Source organism: Accipiter gentilis, chromosome 17, assembly GCF_929443795.1.
Source record: "Accipiter gentilis chromosome 17, bAccGen1.1, whole genome shotgun sequence".
NCBI classification, from domain to species: Eukaryota; Metazoa; Chordata; class Aves; order Accipitriformes; family Accipitridae; genus Astur; species Astur gentilis.
The window spans coordinates 12,180,037-12,198,308 of NC_064896.1; the positions used below are offsets into that span (position 1 = coordinate 12,180,037).

Consider the following 18,272-nt stretch of genomic DNA (forward strand, 5'->3'; position numbering starts at 1 on the left):
TTAAGGGGGGAAATACTGTATTTTCTTTTCAGTTTTCTATGATGAGACAGTAATTCTGACAGCAAATTAGATTAAAAAAACCAGTCACGCAGTTAGAGTTTGGTTTAAAAATGCAAATAAAAGAACAAGGGGAGGATGCCCATTCAGGGAAGACTACGATGAACTGCTCCTCCAGCCTATCCTAAGGTATGTCACTCAGGGCATCGCTTTGGGCTGTGCTCTTTCCCCTGCCTGCAGTCTCCTGCCTGCCTGAGGACAGACATCAGCACAGCCTTGGGTTACCGCGGAGGCTATGACACAGACGGCATAAGGCATTGCACGCCCAGCAGAACCATGGCCCAATGGCTTGTTCTGGGACTGTGCTGCATGTCCCACTTAAATCTGATGCTGAAGACGTTGAAAACCCCCTGCCAGCTCCACGTCAGGCTTCCCCCCCACATCAGTTCTGATTAGTGGGTACCTGAAGGTCTGTCTCTGTCTTGCTGTGCTAAAGAAATCCTGCAGCTGGAAAATGATGTAGCAGGACTTGGAGGAGCTCTGGGCACTTAATTGGTGTGAAACCGGGGCTCTCCAGAGAAGTGCTGAATATCTGCTGATTTTGGAGTACCTATCGATGATTATTTTTTTGGTAACATGCTACTGTTCTCTAGCCAGTCTGCAACAGATGTCCTTAGGCATCCAGATGCAGGGTTGCAGGTGAAGATTACTAGCAGGCAGAAGGAAGCTTTGGGAGCAGCATTCGTCACATCTGGGGCTGCAGGGGACAATGCACGTGACCCAGGTGTGCCCAGGCCTGTCCCCTCCAAGAAGTGAGGCATGGTTATAAAGCCAAACTGATCAGCTGTAGCGGGTGGGGACAGGGGATCCACAGGCTATGCACTCACTGTTCCACAGCTCACCTCAGGACCTCTTCCCCACCTTTGCCTCTGATGCTCGTGGTGAATTCAATATTGGGGATGATGTATAGGCATTTCACCAGCCGTAACCATCTATTCACCCACTGCCCAAAGACCTTTCTTGGGAACTTCCTTGGCCCCACTGGTACTTCTGGCAGGATTATCAATGAATTTTGGGGTGCCAGGATTTTACTGTCTGTTTTGCCTGGTCTGGGGTCATGGCTGGTGCTGATCTGGTCCTCTTGCCGCCCTCAGCTTTGCACCTCACCTGCTGCCATTCCCTAACTTCAGGACCTGATCCAGTGCACTGGGAAAGCAAAGAGAGTCTTTTACTCCCAGCACAGGCTGGGGTTCTTGGCAGATTCTCTTCTGCTTTCCAGTACTGCTTAAAACTCACTTTATCATCCTCCCAGCCCCACCGGTGTTTGCCTACTGACACCAGCCCAGTGAAGTGAGTGGCTCCATATGCGCAGATCTCGGCTCTCCAGGAGGATCTGCGAGCACAGCTAAATCAGCTACAACCTCTCCAAAGCGGGATTGTGCCTCACTCTGTCTGCAACACTGGGTGGACATGAACAGAGCTCTCACCAGCATTAGTAAGATGGAAAGCAGGTAAGGAGGGTGTTAAAGGCAGTTGGGTTTCAGGACAGCGTGGAAGGGAAAGGGAATGCAAGTCCAGCAGCTGCCACGGCACCCTCCTGCCCAGGAAACTTGTTGGGTCTGCCAACTGTCTCTTGAGTTTTGGGCAGTTCAAAGTGCTGTGAGTAATGTTTCCAAAAGGTCTTATGTGGCTGACAAACACCTACGGATTTTATCAGTGTGATTTCGGCTTGTAGGTCACTTAGTTGCTTTAAGAAACATTATTCTCAACTCACTGGCTGCAGATGAAGCTGGGAAGATCTGCGGTTTGGGGAACCTGGGAGAAGTTCACCAAACTTGAGAGAACCCGTGTCAAGTGACTTTGCTCAGCAGAAAGCAGGGCCTTCGTGGCCATGAACTCAAGTGACCTCTATTAAATCCTATCTTGACCCCCTTTATATTCGTACTCCCTGAAGAGTCCCACCATCTGCTGCCCCCCTACAAATCCCTGTCCTGTTAGGTCAGGCACGCGGACGTCATGCCTCCAGCTCTCTTGCTAGTGCCATCACTACACAAAAACACACCACCAGAGCCCTTGGGTTCCGAAACTCAACCCTTGGGCACGCTACTGTGATTCCCCCATTGCTCCAGCCCAGGACGTGCTCTCCTAGGACCAAGCCAGCACAAACCCATTGAGAAATGACCTAGCAGTCGCTGCCTCAACCCATTGTGGAGGGGTGATGAAGATGGACTTTCCCCCATCTCCCGCTCCCCCACTTCATCAGTGAAAAAGCAAGAAGTAAATAACGTGCCAGATGGCCTTCCCCGTCCCTCTCCCCCAGTACAGAAGCCCAAACCTAAGACCAGCCACACAGCCTCTCTGCAGGAAGAGGTGTCAGGGGCTGGATCCAGCCAGCTGGCCCCCCCAGGAAGGAGACAAGGGCTGGGAGATGTGAGAGGGCCTTGTTCAGCTCTGAGAATCATTCTTAGAAACAAATACTGGAACACCTAGCAGTAAAGCAAGGGGCTACTCCAGCTGGAGTCATCAACTAGAGACATCCCAGCACCACTTACTCAATGGAGGGAAAAAAGTAGCTAGCAGGGCACTAATGACTATTTTCCATGTAATTTTAAATCTAGTTCCATTTCTTTTTCTTTTTTTTTTTTTTTTTTCCTTTCCACTCACTGGTAATCTTTCTCTGTGGCTCCTGTGTGTGTGTGTAAGTGTGTGTGTGGCAGAGGCAGTGGGGGTCAGGCGCTTAGGCACATTTGGCAAAGCCAACAGAGTCGTTATCACGGTCAAAGACAGTGTAGTAGGGACCGATGAAGACATCTCCCAGGATCCAGAGTGGGCCCCCAGGGGGTGGGACGTCCAGGCCTGAAAAGCCGCTCAGGCAGATGGTCTCTCCTTGTACAGAAACCTAGACAGAAGAGTGAGAGCTTCAATCTGAGGAGGTCCTCCCTTCCCTCAACCTCGCAAGCTGGGCAATAACACCTGCCAACGCTGGCTGCGCTTCAGCCTCTCCCAGCCTGAGATCCACAGCTTGCAAAAGTAACTCCCAACCCACTGCTCCCATGGCTCCAAACTCAGCTCCCCCTCCTAGAGCCTTTACGTAGCAAATCATCAAGTAAAGCCACACATGCCCATAAACCTCCCAGCCCATGCTGGGAGGAATTAGAGCCATTATTGAAATTCTGCCCAAGATGGTCCTTGCAAGTTGACTCTGATGGCTCAAATGCCAGGCTGGTGGCCTCTGCTATGGTAAGGCTTCATGGCACCAGAATCCATCAGGAAAGGGCAAAATGTTTGTAGAAATTCATGCAACAGCCTGCCTGCCCTTCCTCTCCCATACTGCTATCCCTCATGAGCATCATGCAGGGGGTCTCATTTCCCCAGGACTTTGGTGAGGTTGCCTGGGTCTATCATCAGTGCCACCAGCCCGTCACCCCAACCTTTCAGACGCTTTCCCAAGTGCCAGCTCCAATCTTGCTTTTGCTGCTCTTGCATTTTGTGTTTCATGGTTGAGATCTGAGCAGAGGAGGCAAAAGTTAGGCCCTGGGGGAGAAGCATAGGGCTGGCAAAAGCTGCCTGGACATACCTTGAAGACATACTGCTCTCCGGTGAGTTGGTAGGGCTTCCCTCCTAGTGTTAGCGTGACAACAGGCAGAGATGACACCTTATCACAGGGGATCACGTACTGAAATGGCAACAGTAAAGGTTTTAGATGGCAGCTGCCACACCGTCAGGAAAGGGCACGGTCTCTCCCGGCCACAATCATGTCTTTGTTGTGGTTTTCCCCAAAACCAGCTCATCTCAGGGTGCAGAAGAGGCTTGTGCTGGGGTAAGTATGCTGCTCCCTGCCCAGGGCTGCAAGCTGAGGCGCCAGAGGGTTTTAGGGATAGGGATAGAGCCAAAACTTTTGGCTCTGCTGAGCCCCAGGGCCCAGCACCTGATGCAGCAGGGCTGGAGGTCTTTCCTCTTCCACAGGAGGGGGAGATGTGGCTCAGTACAGCCTAGAGACTTAGGCAGGGACTCACAGTGTGACGAACAGACAAAGCTGGTTTAATTAACACTGGCAAGTCTTGGGGAGGGTGGCAGGTCTAAGTCAGCTGTTGCTGCAGCATGGGGTGTCCGACACTGCAGAAAAGGCCTACAAGCATCCATGGCTCTGTGATTTAGGAGGGGTTTCAGAGCAGAGCATCCTTCCTAGAGGGTCCTTATAATCCCTATTGCTCCACAGTTTCAGGGAGGAGAAGTGACCTTGTGAGATTAACTACGATGGTTAAAAACTTGGCAGGGGAGAGTTGTCATTTGCATTAAAAATATTTGTATTAAAGTGCCTCTGAACTCACATTAACATGAATCCTTGGCCTCAGCTGCAACTCATAACCCTTCTCCTCCACCTCCCAGAGATGGGTGGCAGAAGTGACCCAAAGCCTCCCGAAGTTCATGGGACCTGGCCCTCTACTGAGAGCATAAGCAGGGCGGTGAACGCTACCCAGGGTCAAAAAACAAAGGTGTCCCTGCTATGCCAGGGGCTTTTCCAGGAGCAAAAGCTGGGAACAGAGAGCAGAGGGAGCAGAAGACCGAGGTCTCTAGAAGCATCTGGGTGCCGCGATGGCCACGGACTCCCACTTTCCCAGCCTGGCCTCACCTGGCCTTTGATGAGTGGTTTTGCACCAATAGCTGTCTGCAGCTCCTTCACTTCCTTGGTGGGGCCAGTGATGAGTGAGGTTCCTGTGTCCACGATGGCCTCACAGCCCCCTTTGCACAGAGTCAGCCCGTTGGCAACGTCCACCCTGGGGAGAGATGTCCAGACAGAGACAACTCTTAGAGGCCTCCCAGCGAAGGCTGCAAGAAGCAGCAGGCAAAGAGTTGAAGATGGCTGAGCCTGGGCAGTATGCAGGCATGCAAGGGAGGGCTGCAACAGACACCCAGGAAGGACAGATGCTCAGAAATACTGATGCAGCACCAACTTAGTGCACAGACCCCCCGGCTCCCTCTCACCTGCTCCTGACTGAGCGGGTGTCTTGAGATGTTATGGCATTTCTGCAGAGAGCCTGGACTGCTGCCTGTGTACCCTGCCTGCTACCCGCACTCCAGAGCAAGTACTGCAGCTAATGGGCACGTGAGCGAGCCAAGGGCAATGCATTAGGGACTCGTATGACCTGTGCTACTGCAAAAAGCAAAGGATTAAAGGGGTGGTGTAACAGCTGAGAGGGTCATGGGCAAGGGAAGGGCTCGTGTACATTGAAGAGGCAAGACAGGAGCTGCTTGGCTTCCTCACCCGCATCGCGCTTCACAGCAGTGTGGACAGATAAAGCCTTCCAGCTAAGGGTCTGCCACACTTTGCCAATGCAGCAGGGCTGGAGGAAGATGAGAACTAAAACCCTGCGCTGGGGAGGGATGCGATCCCTAGGAAAAGGACGCACTCTGATCACAGGCCGCTTTTAAGTTCCCATCACGTGGGAGAGCTCAGAATAGACTGTGGGGCTGGCGGCCGGCAGCTCAGCCCGCTCTCCTCCCCTCTGCCTCCAACAATGCGCGCTGATTGCCACGCCGTGCCCTTCAGTCAAGGGCTGGCTTCCTGGGGCCTCATCCTGCTCCTCCGGAGCTGCGTGCAAGTGAGCCACACAGCTTAGGCCTTGCTGAGAGCTGAGCAAAGCCTCAGCAGGGCTCGCCCTGCCTGCAAGAAGGACATGCCGCTGTTTTTCCCTGCTTCGCAAGGGTGCAGCAGGCATTTTCAAGGGCCAAGCTGTAAACAAGAGGTAAAGATTTTGCAGAACATCTCCTGCTGTTTTCTGCCTCTCCTCCCCTTCCAGCAACAAACAATCCAGCCTTAGGGTGGGATTTTAATCTGCTTTTTTTTTGGTGTGGATGTGTTGCAGGGATAGAGATTGGGGACCCTCCCCTTTTTGGGGAGGGTCTCAGCCCAGCCCCAGGTGGGAGCTGTCTGCACACATGTCCCCATGCGTATAGTCGGGTGGAGGGGGGGACTTACGCATCCATGTGGACCTGCCAGTAGGCCTTGCGCGTGACGTTGACCCAGCTGAAGTCACCACTGTAATACTTGGGGTCCGTCCCTCCCAGGAGCAGCTCGCCACCAGGCTGAGCTGTGGGGTCTCTGAAAAAAACCCAAAACAATCCAAACACGTGAACATCAGAGGCAGGGCAGAACAAACCCCTTCATGTGCCCCCAAAAATACATGCTGGGGTGCTTGGGGGTAAAGCACAGCATTAGCAGCATTGGAGACAGATGACTGACTTACATCAGGCTATAATATGTCAATATAAGGACAGATACTGTGAGATAGGCTGGGGTGGGGACATGGGAATGTTTTGGCCCAGCCAAAGCATCTTGCAGCTTTTTGCCTGGTGCTTTCTCACGGCCACCTGGAGAAACTCACTGCAGAGAAGGGGGATGGCAAAGGGGAACTGAGCACTGACACAGGGGGCCCCCCAAATAATCAGCTTGTAACAAACACCCGTGCAGGGTTGGACATGGCTGATGCAGCGTTAGGTTATCTGCACTCAACTCCGCACCAGCCAGCAGCCTCAGAGCCGAATCCTCAAGGTTACTGTCAGATAAAAGCTCGCTGCTGAGCAGATGGGAAGAAATATGGTGATGGGGGAGGGCTGGCACTTGAACGGCCAGCAGCAGCCCTCTCTGCCCTCCCTGCTCCTGGCGTGCTACTTTTTGGCTGAAGTAGTGCAGAGTACCCCTTTGGTGCCAGGAGGGTGATGGAGTGTCCTGTGGGGAGGATCAGTGGGTGTGAAGGCACTGGGAGTTGCAGAGGAGGATTTCCTGGGGGGTGAGGGAACGTTAGACCCATCATTAGTGACAACCTGTGGGGGACATGCCTGCCTGGGAGGTTACATGGTGGTGGCCATGTGGCTCATGGATTTTGGCAACAGGCTGGGGCTGTGTTTACTCCCCTAACCGGGACTGCACTAGCAGCTTGCAATCTCATGATCACAACCCTGTTTATTTTTATTTCTCTTTCCTCTGGAAACATCCTCTGTCTCTTAATCAGTTAAGAAATCCAGTAGTAGATCTACCCAGCTTTTTATCAGTAAAATGGCTGCATTTCTGCTTCTCTTCTTAATTCAAAGCAGTAAGAAGAGATTTTGGCCTGACTGCTCCAGAAAGGAGACCTTGCTGAGACCTCCCCAACAGTGCTGGCCAGGGTGTAAACCGGCACATGGCATGAGGTGCTACCAGGAGACATAGAGAAATGCCCAGCTGGGCTTGCCCTTGCAATGAGAGGTGTGGCACCAAACCCAACACTACCTGTTCAGGTAGAATGAGAAGATGTTTTTCTCGATCAGCTTCTGTTGCATGATGTTATCGAAGAAAGGGGTGACCTTGTCCACAGAGATCCTTGGGAATGCCATGCCCAGGATGCCATCGAACTTGGCAGCGATGAACGTGATGCCTGGCTGCTTCACGGCCTCCCCGAAGATCTGGTTTTTGATTTTCAAGTTACCGAGCTGAGGGGAGATGGGGAGGGAAGGGAAAAGCAGATCGTAAAGAACACTGGCTTGGGGGGCCAGGGCGGAAATGGGGTCTCACTGAACACAGGCTGTAGCGCGTCCCTCAATACACTGCCACACTCCTGCCTGCTTTTACCCTTGCATTTGTAGGCAGCTGCAGAAACCCTGGTGCCACTCTCCTCGGGGTGAGGGGTACAGGGCACTCTGGCCACACAGTGGCAACTCCTGAGTCCCTGCAAAGCCCAGCGCACCCCTAAGGCCAGAAGCCCCCCACTGCTCTTTGCTCACCCCACTCAGTGTTTCAGCCTTTTGCTGGGTCCCAGCACTGGCCATGCCATTTTGCAGCTCCTCCTCTTTGCACAGAGGGCCCTATATCACTTTGTCCTCCCTACATCCCTTCCCCTGTTGCCTACTGCATCCTTTCCTCCCAGTCTGAAAAGCTCTTGTGCTGCACCTTTAATCCTCCTCCCCACTCTGGAGAACTTCTAAGTCATCTCTATGTCCTAACTCCTCGGGTGCTGCACCCGTGCCCCGGTTGGGAGCACAAACGCCTCTCACCTCTGCTAATGACCCCTGCGATCTCCCCTGCATAAGAAACATCCCTAGGATACTGCTGTGTCTCCCAGAAGAGCCACCAGCCTGCAGGGAGCTCCTGTGGGAGGGGAGAAGACCCAGCCAAGAAAGTGAGGTTGAGCCCGAAGCACGAAAATAGCAAGCAGAGTACTGTGAATGCAAAGGTCACCTCTCTTGCCAGCCATGAGAAGGACTGGTGTTCCCCACTGGAAAGCTGAAACGCTTCACAAGGGCAGATCCCCAGAAAGAAGGAGATCACAGAAAGCAAGATAGCTCTGCTGACAGGGAGCAGGATGTATCTGCTGGCTCCTGGCTGTAGCAGTTCAGGAGGTTTCTGAGCTTCTGGCTGACGATGGGCAATTTTAGAATCTGTGCTAGGACAATTTCAGCCTCTCAGCCTGCAGCTAGCAGCCCTGTAGTGAACCAGGCTGGACTGAAAAGCTGGCCTCTCCTACCTGATGGCAGATAACGATCCCTGTAAATTACTAATATCCCCCCAGGGTTAGACAGTGCAAGGCTGGGTCGGGCGGTGCAGGCTTTAATGGTATCCGAGACTTGCACTAGAAAAGGGCAATCGAGCCTTGCAAAAGCTAAAAGCCACAGGACAGGATGTGGGGCGAAACAGCTCACAGCAACACATCCGCTCGCCAGCGCGTGGCAAGTGCCCCCCTTGCATGCCACAGGTTTACAAAAGCCACTACTCCACTGCTTGGCACAGCTGGTCCTGCAGCAGCTCAGAAAGTTCAAAAAAGCTTCCACTTAAAAAAAAGTAAAACGCAATGGACTGATAAAACCGAATGCCAGGTTTGTTGAATATTGTCCTGGTTGCACATCCCAAGAGGGAGGCAGATATCTGCTTGGTGGTGGGGTCTCAGCAGACCCTGCCCAAACTTGGTCCTCAGCGGGACTGAAAGCCAAGAGCATCTTTAGCAGAGCACTGGTGCCAGGTGACAGATCCTTTGTCTCTGTCCCTCGGCTGGCTCTTGTCCAGACACAGAGAGACCAAAAATCATTACTAGTGGATGGCTGTGCGGTGGCTGCCCCTCAGCGCTTTGCAGACAGGTGTCGGCACCCTGCAGCTCGCCTGGCCTCCCTGTTAGCAGCCTCAGCCAAGCGGGCAAGTGCCGGATGGCAAAGGCAGACTAGAGGTGAGGGCCTCCGTGGCACCGTTTGGCACCAGGGCTTGGGGCTCCCCTCTGCAGAGGCACAGGGGAGAGGCGAGGAGGGGCATCTCCTGTGTGGCATATCTGCACTGCAGCCCTAGGAGAGATGGGGCCACATCGCCACGTGCCCCACAGGCAATGATGTCTCTTCCGCTGTCCCTGAAGGACATCCCAAGGTCAGACTGCAATAAAGGGATGAGATGCCTGAGCAGCAGAGGGCTGGCTGAACCCGCTGCTCTTCGGAGAGCGAGCAGCACTGGGGAATATGGTGCTTCAGGGCATCATTCTTCCACAGAAGGAGGCAGGATGTTCGACATGAGTGCATCACTCTCTCCAAAAAAATCAGTGCTGAGGGACTCTGGACCACCTGGCAAGCAGCACCTTTCAGTCAGATGTCAGTGCTTACCACAGGCTGCTGTGGCTGCTTCCACCCATCAGGATGGCTGGAGCCGAGAGAGTCACCCTGAAGGCTGTTTCAATGTCTTGTCTTTCCAGACTACACCCAACTGGGAGCTTGCCCATGGGATGTTGTGCATCAGAGGAAGCATCTTGGTGTCCAAGCTGAAGGTCCCTGACCCTCTGAGTTGGCCCTGCTGCTCCTGTGTACTGCAAGCGTGACACTGCTCAGGCTCCATGCAAAAGGTTTCTCTTGCTTCTGTCCAGACAGAAACCAAATGCTACAAGATGTGCCAGCTGCCAAGAGCCATCCCCACTTCCTGAACAAGCTCAGGAGCAAAATCCTACCTCTGAGTCGCTGGGAAGTGGAGAGCTAATTAGCAAGCAGGCATTAGGGTGATAATTACAAACGAAAAAAAAAGAAGAAAAAGCTGCAATTTTCCTTCTGACTCACTTCAGCCCCTGCATTAAGCCGGAAAGCACCTAAACCAGCCCACATTTTCACAGGACAAAACAGTTCGCTGTTTGCCTTGCTGCCCTGCTCAATTACTGGGACAAACGCAGATGCCTCCACCTCCATCTGTATTTTGCAAATGTAATGTAAGAGAAACCATTAATGCTACGTACACGGTGCCTTCATTTGGCGAGAGCTGCGGGAAGGCTCAGATGGGTGACTTTTTTTGCAGCTGGGTGATTCTAAGCGAACTGAGGGATGTGGGAAATAAATGGCATGAAACAAAACTGAAATGGTCCCGAAGCTTGGTAGGCTGCAGGAGGCAGAGAGCAAAACCAGAGGTGCAAAGCTGCTGGCAGCCCTTGCAGCTCTCCCCCACAGCCCTGTCTGCACTGATTTTCAGGGTTCACGGAGCCCATCAAAAGCCCTCTCCCCCAAAGAGGGTCCTGCACCCAGCCTGAGCTGCTGGCATCTTTGGATGCAGCACAGAGGCAACGGCTAGCCTGAAATTTTCCTGCTATAAGGATGGGCTAAAGAGTGCTCCTTGCATGAGCCACCCACTTCAGGCTCCTCTTGGGTATTTTTCTTTTGATTCCGATGAAATTGGTAAGCCAATACTTTTCAGCTGAACCTAACATGAAAACCCCCAAATCCCTAGATTTATGTGCTTATTCACCACTTTTGCTTTGTCTCACCCCGGCAAAGCAAACATATGCTCTTATCCCTGCCAGGAGAGCAAGTAATCTGGGAGCACATGCGCCGCTGACCTTTGGCAGCTGGCAAACGCTCACGAGCATCTGCACCTGGGAGGCAGTCATAAAAGGCACCCACCATTCACAGGACAGAAAGCTCATCCTTTGCTCACTGAAAAGGAAACGATGGAAAGCAACCACCAGCAACCCGGCTACCTCCAGTTGGGCCCTGAATGCTGCTGGGTAACCCCACCCAGGTGTTACATAGCCTTTGCAAACATAAGCACCATTTCTTGACACGAGACCAGGATGGGGCATTGAAGACCCCATTTCTGGCCAGTATTTGGGCAGCTTCCCACTGCCACATGGATATTGGCCTGGAACAAGCTGGGCACCACCAGCAGCCTGTGCAGAGGTGCTGGTATGCACTTGGGCTAGGAAATTTCTGGGGCCAGGAGGAAAAGGGTTGGAGGGATTGGCCAGAGACCATGTTTGCAGGGCACCACGTGTGCGGTCCATGCTCCTAGCCTGCTGACCTGCTGATTAATACCTTCCCCATTCTCTGCCTGCCTTGGTCATTGTCAACTCCTCAGCCATCATCACCACCTCATTTCAAAGCAATTGGAAACATGGCGCTGAAGCATGCTTTATACAAGTAGGACACTTAAGAAGGGAGACCTGTTGAAATCAAACAGCTTCGAGCACTCTGCTGAAAGCAGGCTGGGGCAGCTCAGGGCAAGGGCAGGTGTTACTCACTGTGACGGTGTCCTGACTGAGGTACCCAGACAGGCTCCCTGTCCCGTAGTGGATGGCGAACTCGGTGCCGTTCTCCACGTAGGTGCTGGATTTAGAGGCATCGTACTTGTGGTGCAGCACTGCAGCCAGGGAGAAGGACGCAGGGGGACATACAACATTAGTGCTCCATGATACCTAGGGCTCCCTGATACCTAACCCCACACCACCTGGCTCATCAGGAGAAATGGACACTCAGCAATGTTAAGGTGGGCCTGAACCCAGCACTTGCCAAGCCCAGACTGCTTAACAAAGCATTTCCAACGTCTGGGGAATTAGGTGGGCAGATCCAATTTGGCTGTTAAATCGGATTTGGCCAAGGGGTATTAAAAGCCTAAAGCCTACGTGGCTGGTGTGTCAGGGTGTGTTAAGACAGCAGAGCGAAACGTTTCCCCCCCGTGCCACGGAAAACCAGGGTGGCTTTAGATATAGCCTGCTCTGGGCATGAACATTTTTAATGGATTTATCTGTTTCTTTTGCTAAGACTAGGTGAACATTTTTTTACATGGTCACTCTTTTTTGCACAGAGAGGGCTCAAAATATTCTTTATTTGCAGAGGAGAAGGGCTTTCCCCTAGCCTAAGCTGCTTTTCCTCTTGGAAGGGTTGGGAACTGTAAGATATCCCTGGTTTTATGGCCAGGCAGATACCTCCTCCGCAGATTCCTCCCGAGTCACGAGTTGGGCAGCGGCCTGTGGCAAGCTTGGCCAGCCCAGCTCCACAACTGCTTGCTGAGCGGGGCAGACAGCGGCTGAGGATGAACCAGCCGAGCCCTATGGAAACCGACACACTACACAGGGACTTCCTCAGCTGGGCCGTCTGGATCCCAGTCTGGCAGAAGGTTAGGCTCATTGCATACTCATAAAACAAGCCTTTGGTCCCAGCACCTCCCGTACCACTGCCTTGGGAAACCAGCTCCCTGCTACAGAACAAGAACCCCAAGACAGACTAGGTCTGGACCTCACCAGCCTACCAGTGTTCTAGATCTCATTTCACGCATGCAAAAAGAAGGTCCGTCTCCCCTCTGGGCGCTACAGGACCATACAAAAAGTCCAAGTTTCCTCCCTATCCTCATCGAGCACCGTGGGTCGCCTTTCATGGTTGCATTTGTTGTCTCCACAGGTTTCTCTGCTCTGCTTAAGCAGCACAGACAGTGGCTTTTAAATGACATTTTGCCATAGCCGGGTTTGACACCTTCAGCTGTGGAGGTTTATTGTGTAGGAATGCTACAGAGCAAAAAAACTTGTAGTCCCTAAGACATTCTCACCTCATCGTGCCTCCCTGGTTTTTGTTAATTATAAATCCATAAACATGCATGCACATGCTCCATGCAGCAATAAAGCAGAAACTAGGACAGTTTGTATCAGATCTGGCAAGAGGCTGATTTTTTTTCACCAGCCTTGCGCAATGGGGCAACAGCAGCATCGGTCTATAATTTGGGGAGAAACATCACAACCTGTGATGCTGCTCCCTGGCTGCAGGGCCGAGGCTGTTGGGGAAGGTTTGAAGCTGTGTGTGGGTGATGCAGAGGGGAAAAAACAGGAAGGGAGTAATGAAGGATTGATGTGGGAGGTTGGGATCCTATTTCCAGCTCTGACCCTAAAGACCCCATCAGCCTCTGGCAAGCCCTTTCATGCTGCTGCCTCAGTTTCTCCTCTTGCTATGCCAGGATCTGCATTTTGCAGGGAAGAAGAAGCTATTGAGCCATGTCTGCCACCAGTGACACTTACGGCAAGCAATGTCCAGCAGATGACAGTGCACAGATGGCACCCAGAGGTTGGAGGAGCCAGTGTCAAAGACCACAGTGAACTTCTGGGGGGGGGTTCCAATGCCGATCTCGCCGTAATACTGGGCCTGCAAAGGAGGAGAAGGGAGACATGAGCTGAGGCAGCCAGCTGAAAACAGGGATTAAAGACCAAAAAAATCTCTTAGGGTTGAAAAAGGGACCACCTTATTATCTAGACACTGCCCTTCTCTTGTGTTTTGGCAGTAATGGGCTCCTAGCCTTCCTCCTCTGGAAGGGAGGCTCCCCTTCACTGTTCACACCTCATTACAGCAGGTGTGAAAAGGATAAATTGGGGAGGAGAAGTGGGATGGGTGCTTGTGGGGGAGGACTTTTGGGGCAAGGAGACAGGGCAGAAGACAAGGGGGAAGGTCTGCAGGCTGGCATGCAGTTCACTATACGGAAGAGAAAAAAGATAGGAGAAAGCCAAGCGAAACACCTGCGTTATTGAAAAGCTGAAACTGGCTGGGAAGCTGTTTTGCTGGCGAGTTTGCAGAGGAACTGTGGGTTGCAGTGAGCAGCAGCTCTGCCTGAGATGGGTGGAGGTACTGCTACTGGGGCTTTTGGTGCGTCACAAGACTTTGGAGGAGCTAGAGGGAGAAAAGGCCATCAGCCACCGCCAGAGAGGGATTTAGGGCTGCGGGGTGAGAGTTTGGGGGAAGTCCCTGTAGCGCAAGTGTCCGATGGATACCCCTCTGCTCTTCATGCATCTCTGCTGGGACTAGAAGAAACCTGAGTGGCTGAGGTGTTTGCAGGGCATCCCTCTATCCAGAGGGGAGACGATGAATGGGGAATGCTTGGCAGGTCCTGGATGGGCCCGTTCTTCCCCAGCCCTCCCAAAGGGGCAGAGAGCCATGTCATGCTTGGAGAGCAGCTGGATCAGGGCCCTGGAGAGAAGGCTGAGAGCAAGGGAAGTCAAGCTGTGGCCTTTCCAAACCCGCCATGTACTTAATTAAGGGGGGAGGGGAGCAAACAGGATTATCAAAGCTGCTCACCTCCTGTGCGCTTAGTTTGCAAGGGTTGCTCACTGAGTAATTAATAATCCATTGCAATTAGCCATAATGGGAAGGCAGCACTTGCTGCCAGTGCTTCTGTAATTATTGCTGGGCCTTGAAAATTAACCCCCGGTATAGGGGTCCCGTACATCATATACACAGACCCGTGAGGGGTCCCAGGGGCTGGTGGGGACCATACAGGGTGGTCTAGGGGAAGCCGTGCCTTTCATCCCAACAGCTCCTCTGGCAGCAAGAGCATTTTCGGCCGGGCTGGGAGGGGTCCAGAGGTCCCTTATCTCCCACTGCAGGTTGCGCTAGTCCCTCTGGGACAAGGGAGTGGAATCCTTCCCCAAGTGGCAGCCTGAGCTGCAGTTGCAAGAGACAATGCCGTGGCGCAACTGCTAGCGCCCTGGCTTTCAACACCGCTGATTAAAACACCGGCGGCCCTTCCCAGCACAGCCCTGGCAGGACGGTGCTGGCTGGGTGACAAGAGCCCCTGGGGAAGGGGAGCAGAGGGGAATATCCTGAATTAACGCCCAAATACCTGGCGCCAGCTTTATTCTGCTGGCCAGTGCTCACATCCCACCCCCTAAGAGCCACGAGGTTACCTGGTGGGGAACCGAGAAATAGGAAACCCCGCACATGTCTGGCAGCTGGGCAAGGGCAAACCTCACATCCTTTACCTAGCTTCTCCTTTTATCGCTGCTTCCACCACAAAGGTCCCTTTGCTCCTTAAGCTGCTGAGAAGAAGGTGGAGGTACCGGGTGGCTTTTCCCAAGGCCGTGCAAAAGATGAAGGATAGCAAGAGGAAGCGTCCTGCATCCCCAGTCCCATAGCAAGCTGGTGCCCAGCCTGAGCCCTCTTTTCCTACCCCATGCTCACTCTTTGATGCCCCAATGCCACAAGGAGTGGAGCGTGCTTTTTATGCCCATCTTGCAGAAAGTGGAGCCCGAAGGGGCCAGAAAATGCTAGGAAGGACCGCAAGTGAGCAGGCCCCTATTTACGATCATTGCTTAGTGACAAAGGGGAAAGGAAATAGGTCACAGAAGCTGCAAAGCTCCCACTTGGGTGGCAGTGGGTTGTTTATTATTTTAATTATTAGTATTAGTATTTTTAGTTTAGCAACTTTTGGCAACCACCCACCAAGCCGCAGGGGTGCATGAATCTCTCCTACAGGACCAACATCTCTCCCTCTTTCACTTTCCTGGCTGTGGTGGGACGGTAAGGCTGGCATGTCCCACCACCCCCCTAGGATGGGTACCCCCAGAAGTGACAGCCAGGCGACTGGCATCGCACTGGGGTCCGCTGCAGTTGGGGGGTGGTCGGCAGAGGGGCTGTTACTCACATCCATGTAGTTCTTCAGAATCTCTGGAGTGGGCTCAGCCAGGTCAGCGAAGCCCAGCTTGAACTTGAGGAGCTGGGTGAGGGCGTTCATGTCCGGGATCTCGCTGCCCACCTCGTTCAGGACGCGCCGCATGGACGGGAACTTGGTCAGGGGGATCCTGCAAGGGGAGGGCGGAACGCCCACCTGTTAACGGGAGTGTGTGTGTGGAGGGGTCACCCCGGGGAGGGGGGCCACACGGCTCCACCGAAACCAGGGGACCCGCCAGCATGGAGTGGGTGAGGTTTGGGCTCCTGCCAGCAAAGCCGGAGGATAGGGGGAGGGAGGGCGGTGGCGAGTGGCTACCAAAGGTCACCGGGAATAGGGGAAGCCGGAGTGAGACCCCTCCATAGGCAGGGCGAGTGAGACCCCTCCATAGGCAGGGCATCAGCCCTGAACCCCCATCTGGGGGGGTCCCAGCCTTTTCACCCTCTGCTTTAACGGTGGGAAAACAGCACCGGGGCGGGGGGGGTGTGTGTGTGTGTGTGCCTGCGAGAGGAGCCCGGAGGCCACCACTGCACCAGCACCTGGGGTGCCTGTCCCACGCCCCCCCCCCCCATCCCCACCAGACCCTGAGGGACCCTCACGGCTCACCTGATGAGGGCCGCGCAGGGCCCCGCCAGGGCGAGCAGCAGGAGGAGGCCGCGAGGCCCCATGGCGGCGGTGCTGCGGGTGCTGGTGCTGGCGGGGGTGCTGGCGGCCGGGGGGGGGGGGCACCGAGGCCGGAGGGTCCCGCTGCTGGCAGGCCGCGACGCCGCCGTGCCCGGCTGCCTTCGCTGTTTTTGTAGGAGCGGCGGCCCCTCTCCAGGGATTTTTCGAGTCAGCTGACGGTCTAAAATTGCAACCAGCGGCGTCACGTGAGGGCGGGCCGGGGCGGGGGCTCCCGCGTGGGGTGCGGGGCCGTGGGTGCTGCCTCACGCCCCCCCCCCCCCCCCAAGTCCCCAGGCCTGACCCCCGGTGCCTCGGCCCATGACTCAGCCTCCGGGAAAAGGGGAATAAACACCATTAAAAAAATCACGAGGCGCCCTGCCGGCCGCGCGTGCTCGCTTCTGTTCTGTCTGTGACTTCCTTTTTGTTGGCTTTATTTTTGTTCTTTCCAGGTTTTCTGGCTTTTCTCTCTTCCCTGGGGAGAGGGGCACCCCCCCAGGCCAGCAGCCCCCCCCCGAAACCCTGCTGAGCGCAGCCCCCAGCCCCAGCCTGGCACGGCGAGGGCTCAGCCTGCTCGGGGCCCTCAGCCACGCGCCTGCTGTCACCAGTGCGGTTTAATTTTGCAGCCAGGCTCACCGGGATGTCTGCAGCCCCCCTGGCCAGGGGGGCCGTGGCAGCCCCCTGGCCCCATGCTTCTCCCTGGCCCCAGGATACCCCCAGTTTGGGGGGACTTATCCCTCCCGGCTGGTTTTTTTTTGGGGGAGACGGGCATATCCTGGCCCATAGCTTGTTTGGGAGGGACCGGGGGGGAGGTTGCCAAGCTACATGTGCCCCCCCTCGAAATGCCACGGTGGCAGTACTGGGCCGCTTACAGTCATCGAGGATGATGCTGGTGCCGGGCAGGAGCCCTGGGACGGGCTCTTTTCTACCTCCTGGCTCAGAGGTGCCACCCTGCCAGCTTGGGAGGTGGCGGACGGAGCTAATCTCTGCCCAGTTCGCCCTGACCGAGCTCGTACAGAGCCACGAGACCAGCTGGTAAAAAAAATACAAATCAAATCGGATTTACAGACACTTTCCCTTCCAAGTCCTGAGGGCTAGGGGTGTTTGTTTTCTGCTCCTGCTTGTGCCCAGCCTTGGGGATGGGAGGGCAGCAGCCTGTGGGAAGAGCCGGACACCGCTGGAGTGGGGGACCCCTGGCTTCGTGACGGGGTCCCTGTCCCTTGCCCACCTCCTTCATGTTCATTCAACTTCTGGAAAATCACTGGGTCATGTTGCTAGCACCTGGCTTGCACCATCTCCTCCCCACCCTCCCTCCCTGAGCCTCTTCCATCTTCCCACGGCCTCACGCAGCATCCGGCTGCCCCAGGTCTGTGCCTCCCGACCCTCAACTGTGGTCCGTGCCGAGTGTTTTTAGGGGGTATTCCTGCCCAGGGCTGCGGCTTTTCCCACTAGCTCTCCAAATTGCCATGCCGCAGTCAAGCGGGGGGTATTGGGAAACCTGCCGCCTCCCTGTGGGACATGGCACCCATTGGGATGCGGTTTTCCAGAGCGATGGCTGGAGGCATTGCTGAGTCTGCCAGCTCCCGTTATTTCGGCCAGCCCCCGCTTCCCTCCTGCCCCGCGGGCATGTGGTCAAGGCGAGTGCCACTGACCCTGAGTCAGCAAAACCCAGCGCCCTCCTGGCCCCGCGGCACTGCGTGACTCAGCAAAACCCTGCGTGGCTCTTTTTGGGCAAGGGACCAAGGCGTGGCATGTCCCCAGCATCTGTAGCCCAAGCCCAGAGGCATCGCTGCTGCCGTGGGCTCCATTCTTGGGGGTATCCTCCTCTTGTCCCCCTGGGTACCGACAGCCCTGGCACTGAGTGCCCATGGGTGGGAGTGGGTCAGACATAAACTAACCCAACCGTGGTCCCAGTCAAGCAAACTCA

General features: G+C 54.6%; 1 protein-coding gene across 1 annotated transcript; it reads right to left on the reverse strand.

The window, feature by feature from the left end:
- CTSD (cathepsin D) lies at positions 1-16,516 on the reverse strand. Its single transcript, XM_049820752.1, has 9 exons — positions 16,292-16,516; positions 15,662-15,818; positions 13,269-13,392; positions 11,505-11,623; positions 7,268-7,467; positions 5,978-6,100; positions 4,631-4,775; positions 3,575-3,673; positions 1-2,896 (listed from the first exon to the last, which is right to left on the reverse strand). The coding sequence occupies exons 1-9, from the start codon at positions 16,351-16,353 to the stop codon at positions 2,735-2,737; spliced, it is 1,191 nt and encodes a 396-aa protein (XP_049676709.1). The 5' UTR covers positions 16,354-16,516; the 3' UTR covers positions 1-2,734.
- Between the last annotated feature and the right edge of the window lie 1,756 nt (positions 16,517-18,272).

What these genes read in the sequence shown, in the direction of transcription:
- CTSD (XM_049820752.1), bottom strand. Translation starts at nt 16,353, where the DNA reads ATGGGGCCTCGCGGCCTCCTCCTGCTGCTCGCCCTGGCGGGGCCCTGC. An exon ending in TTCTCATTCTACCTGAACAG is followed by an intron (nt 6,101 to 7,267) that starts GTAGTGTTGGGT and finishes GGTTTTTTTCAG; the next exon opens with AGACCCCACAGCTCAGCCTG. An exon ending in GAGAGCAGTATGTCTTCAAG is followed by an intron (nt 2,897 to 3,574) that starts GTATGTCCAGGC and finishes TCTTCTGTCTAG; the next exon opens with GTTTCTGTACAAGGAGAGAC.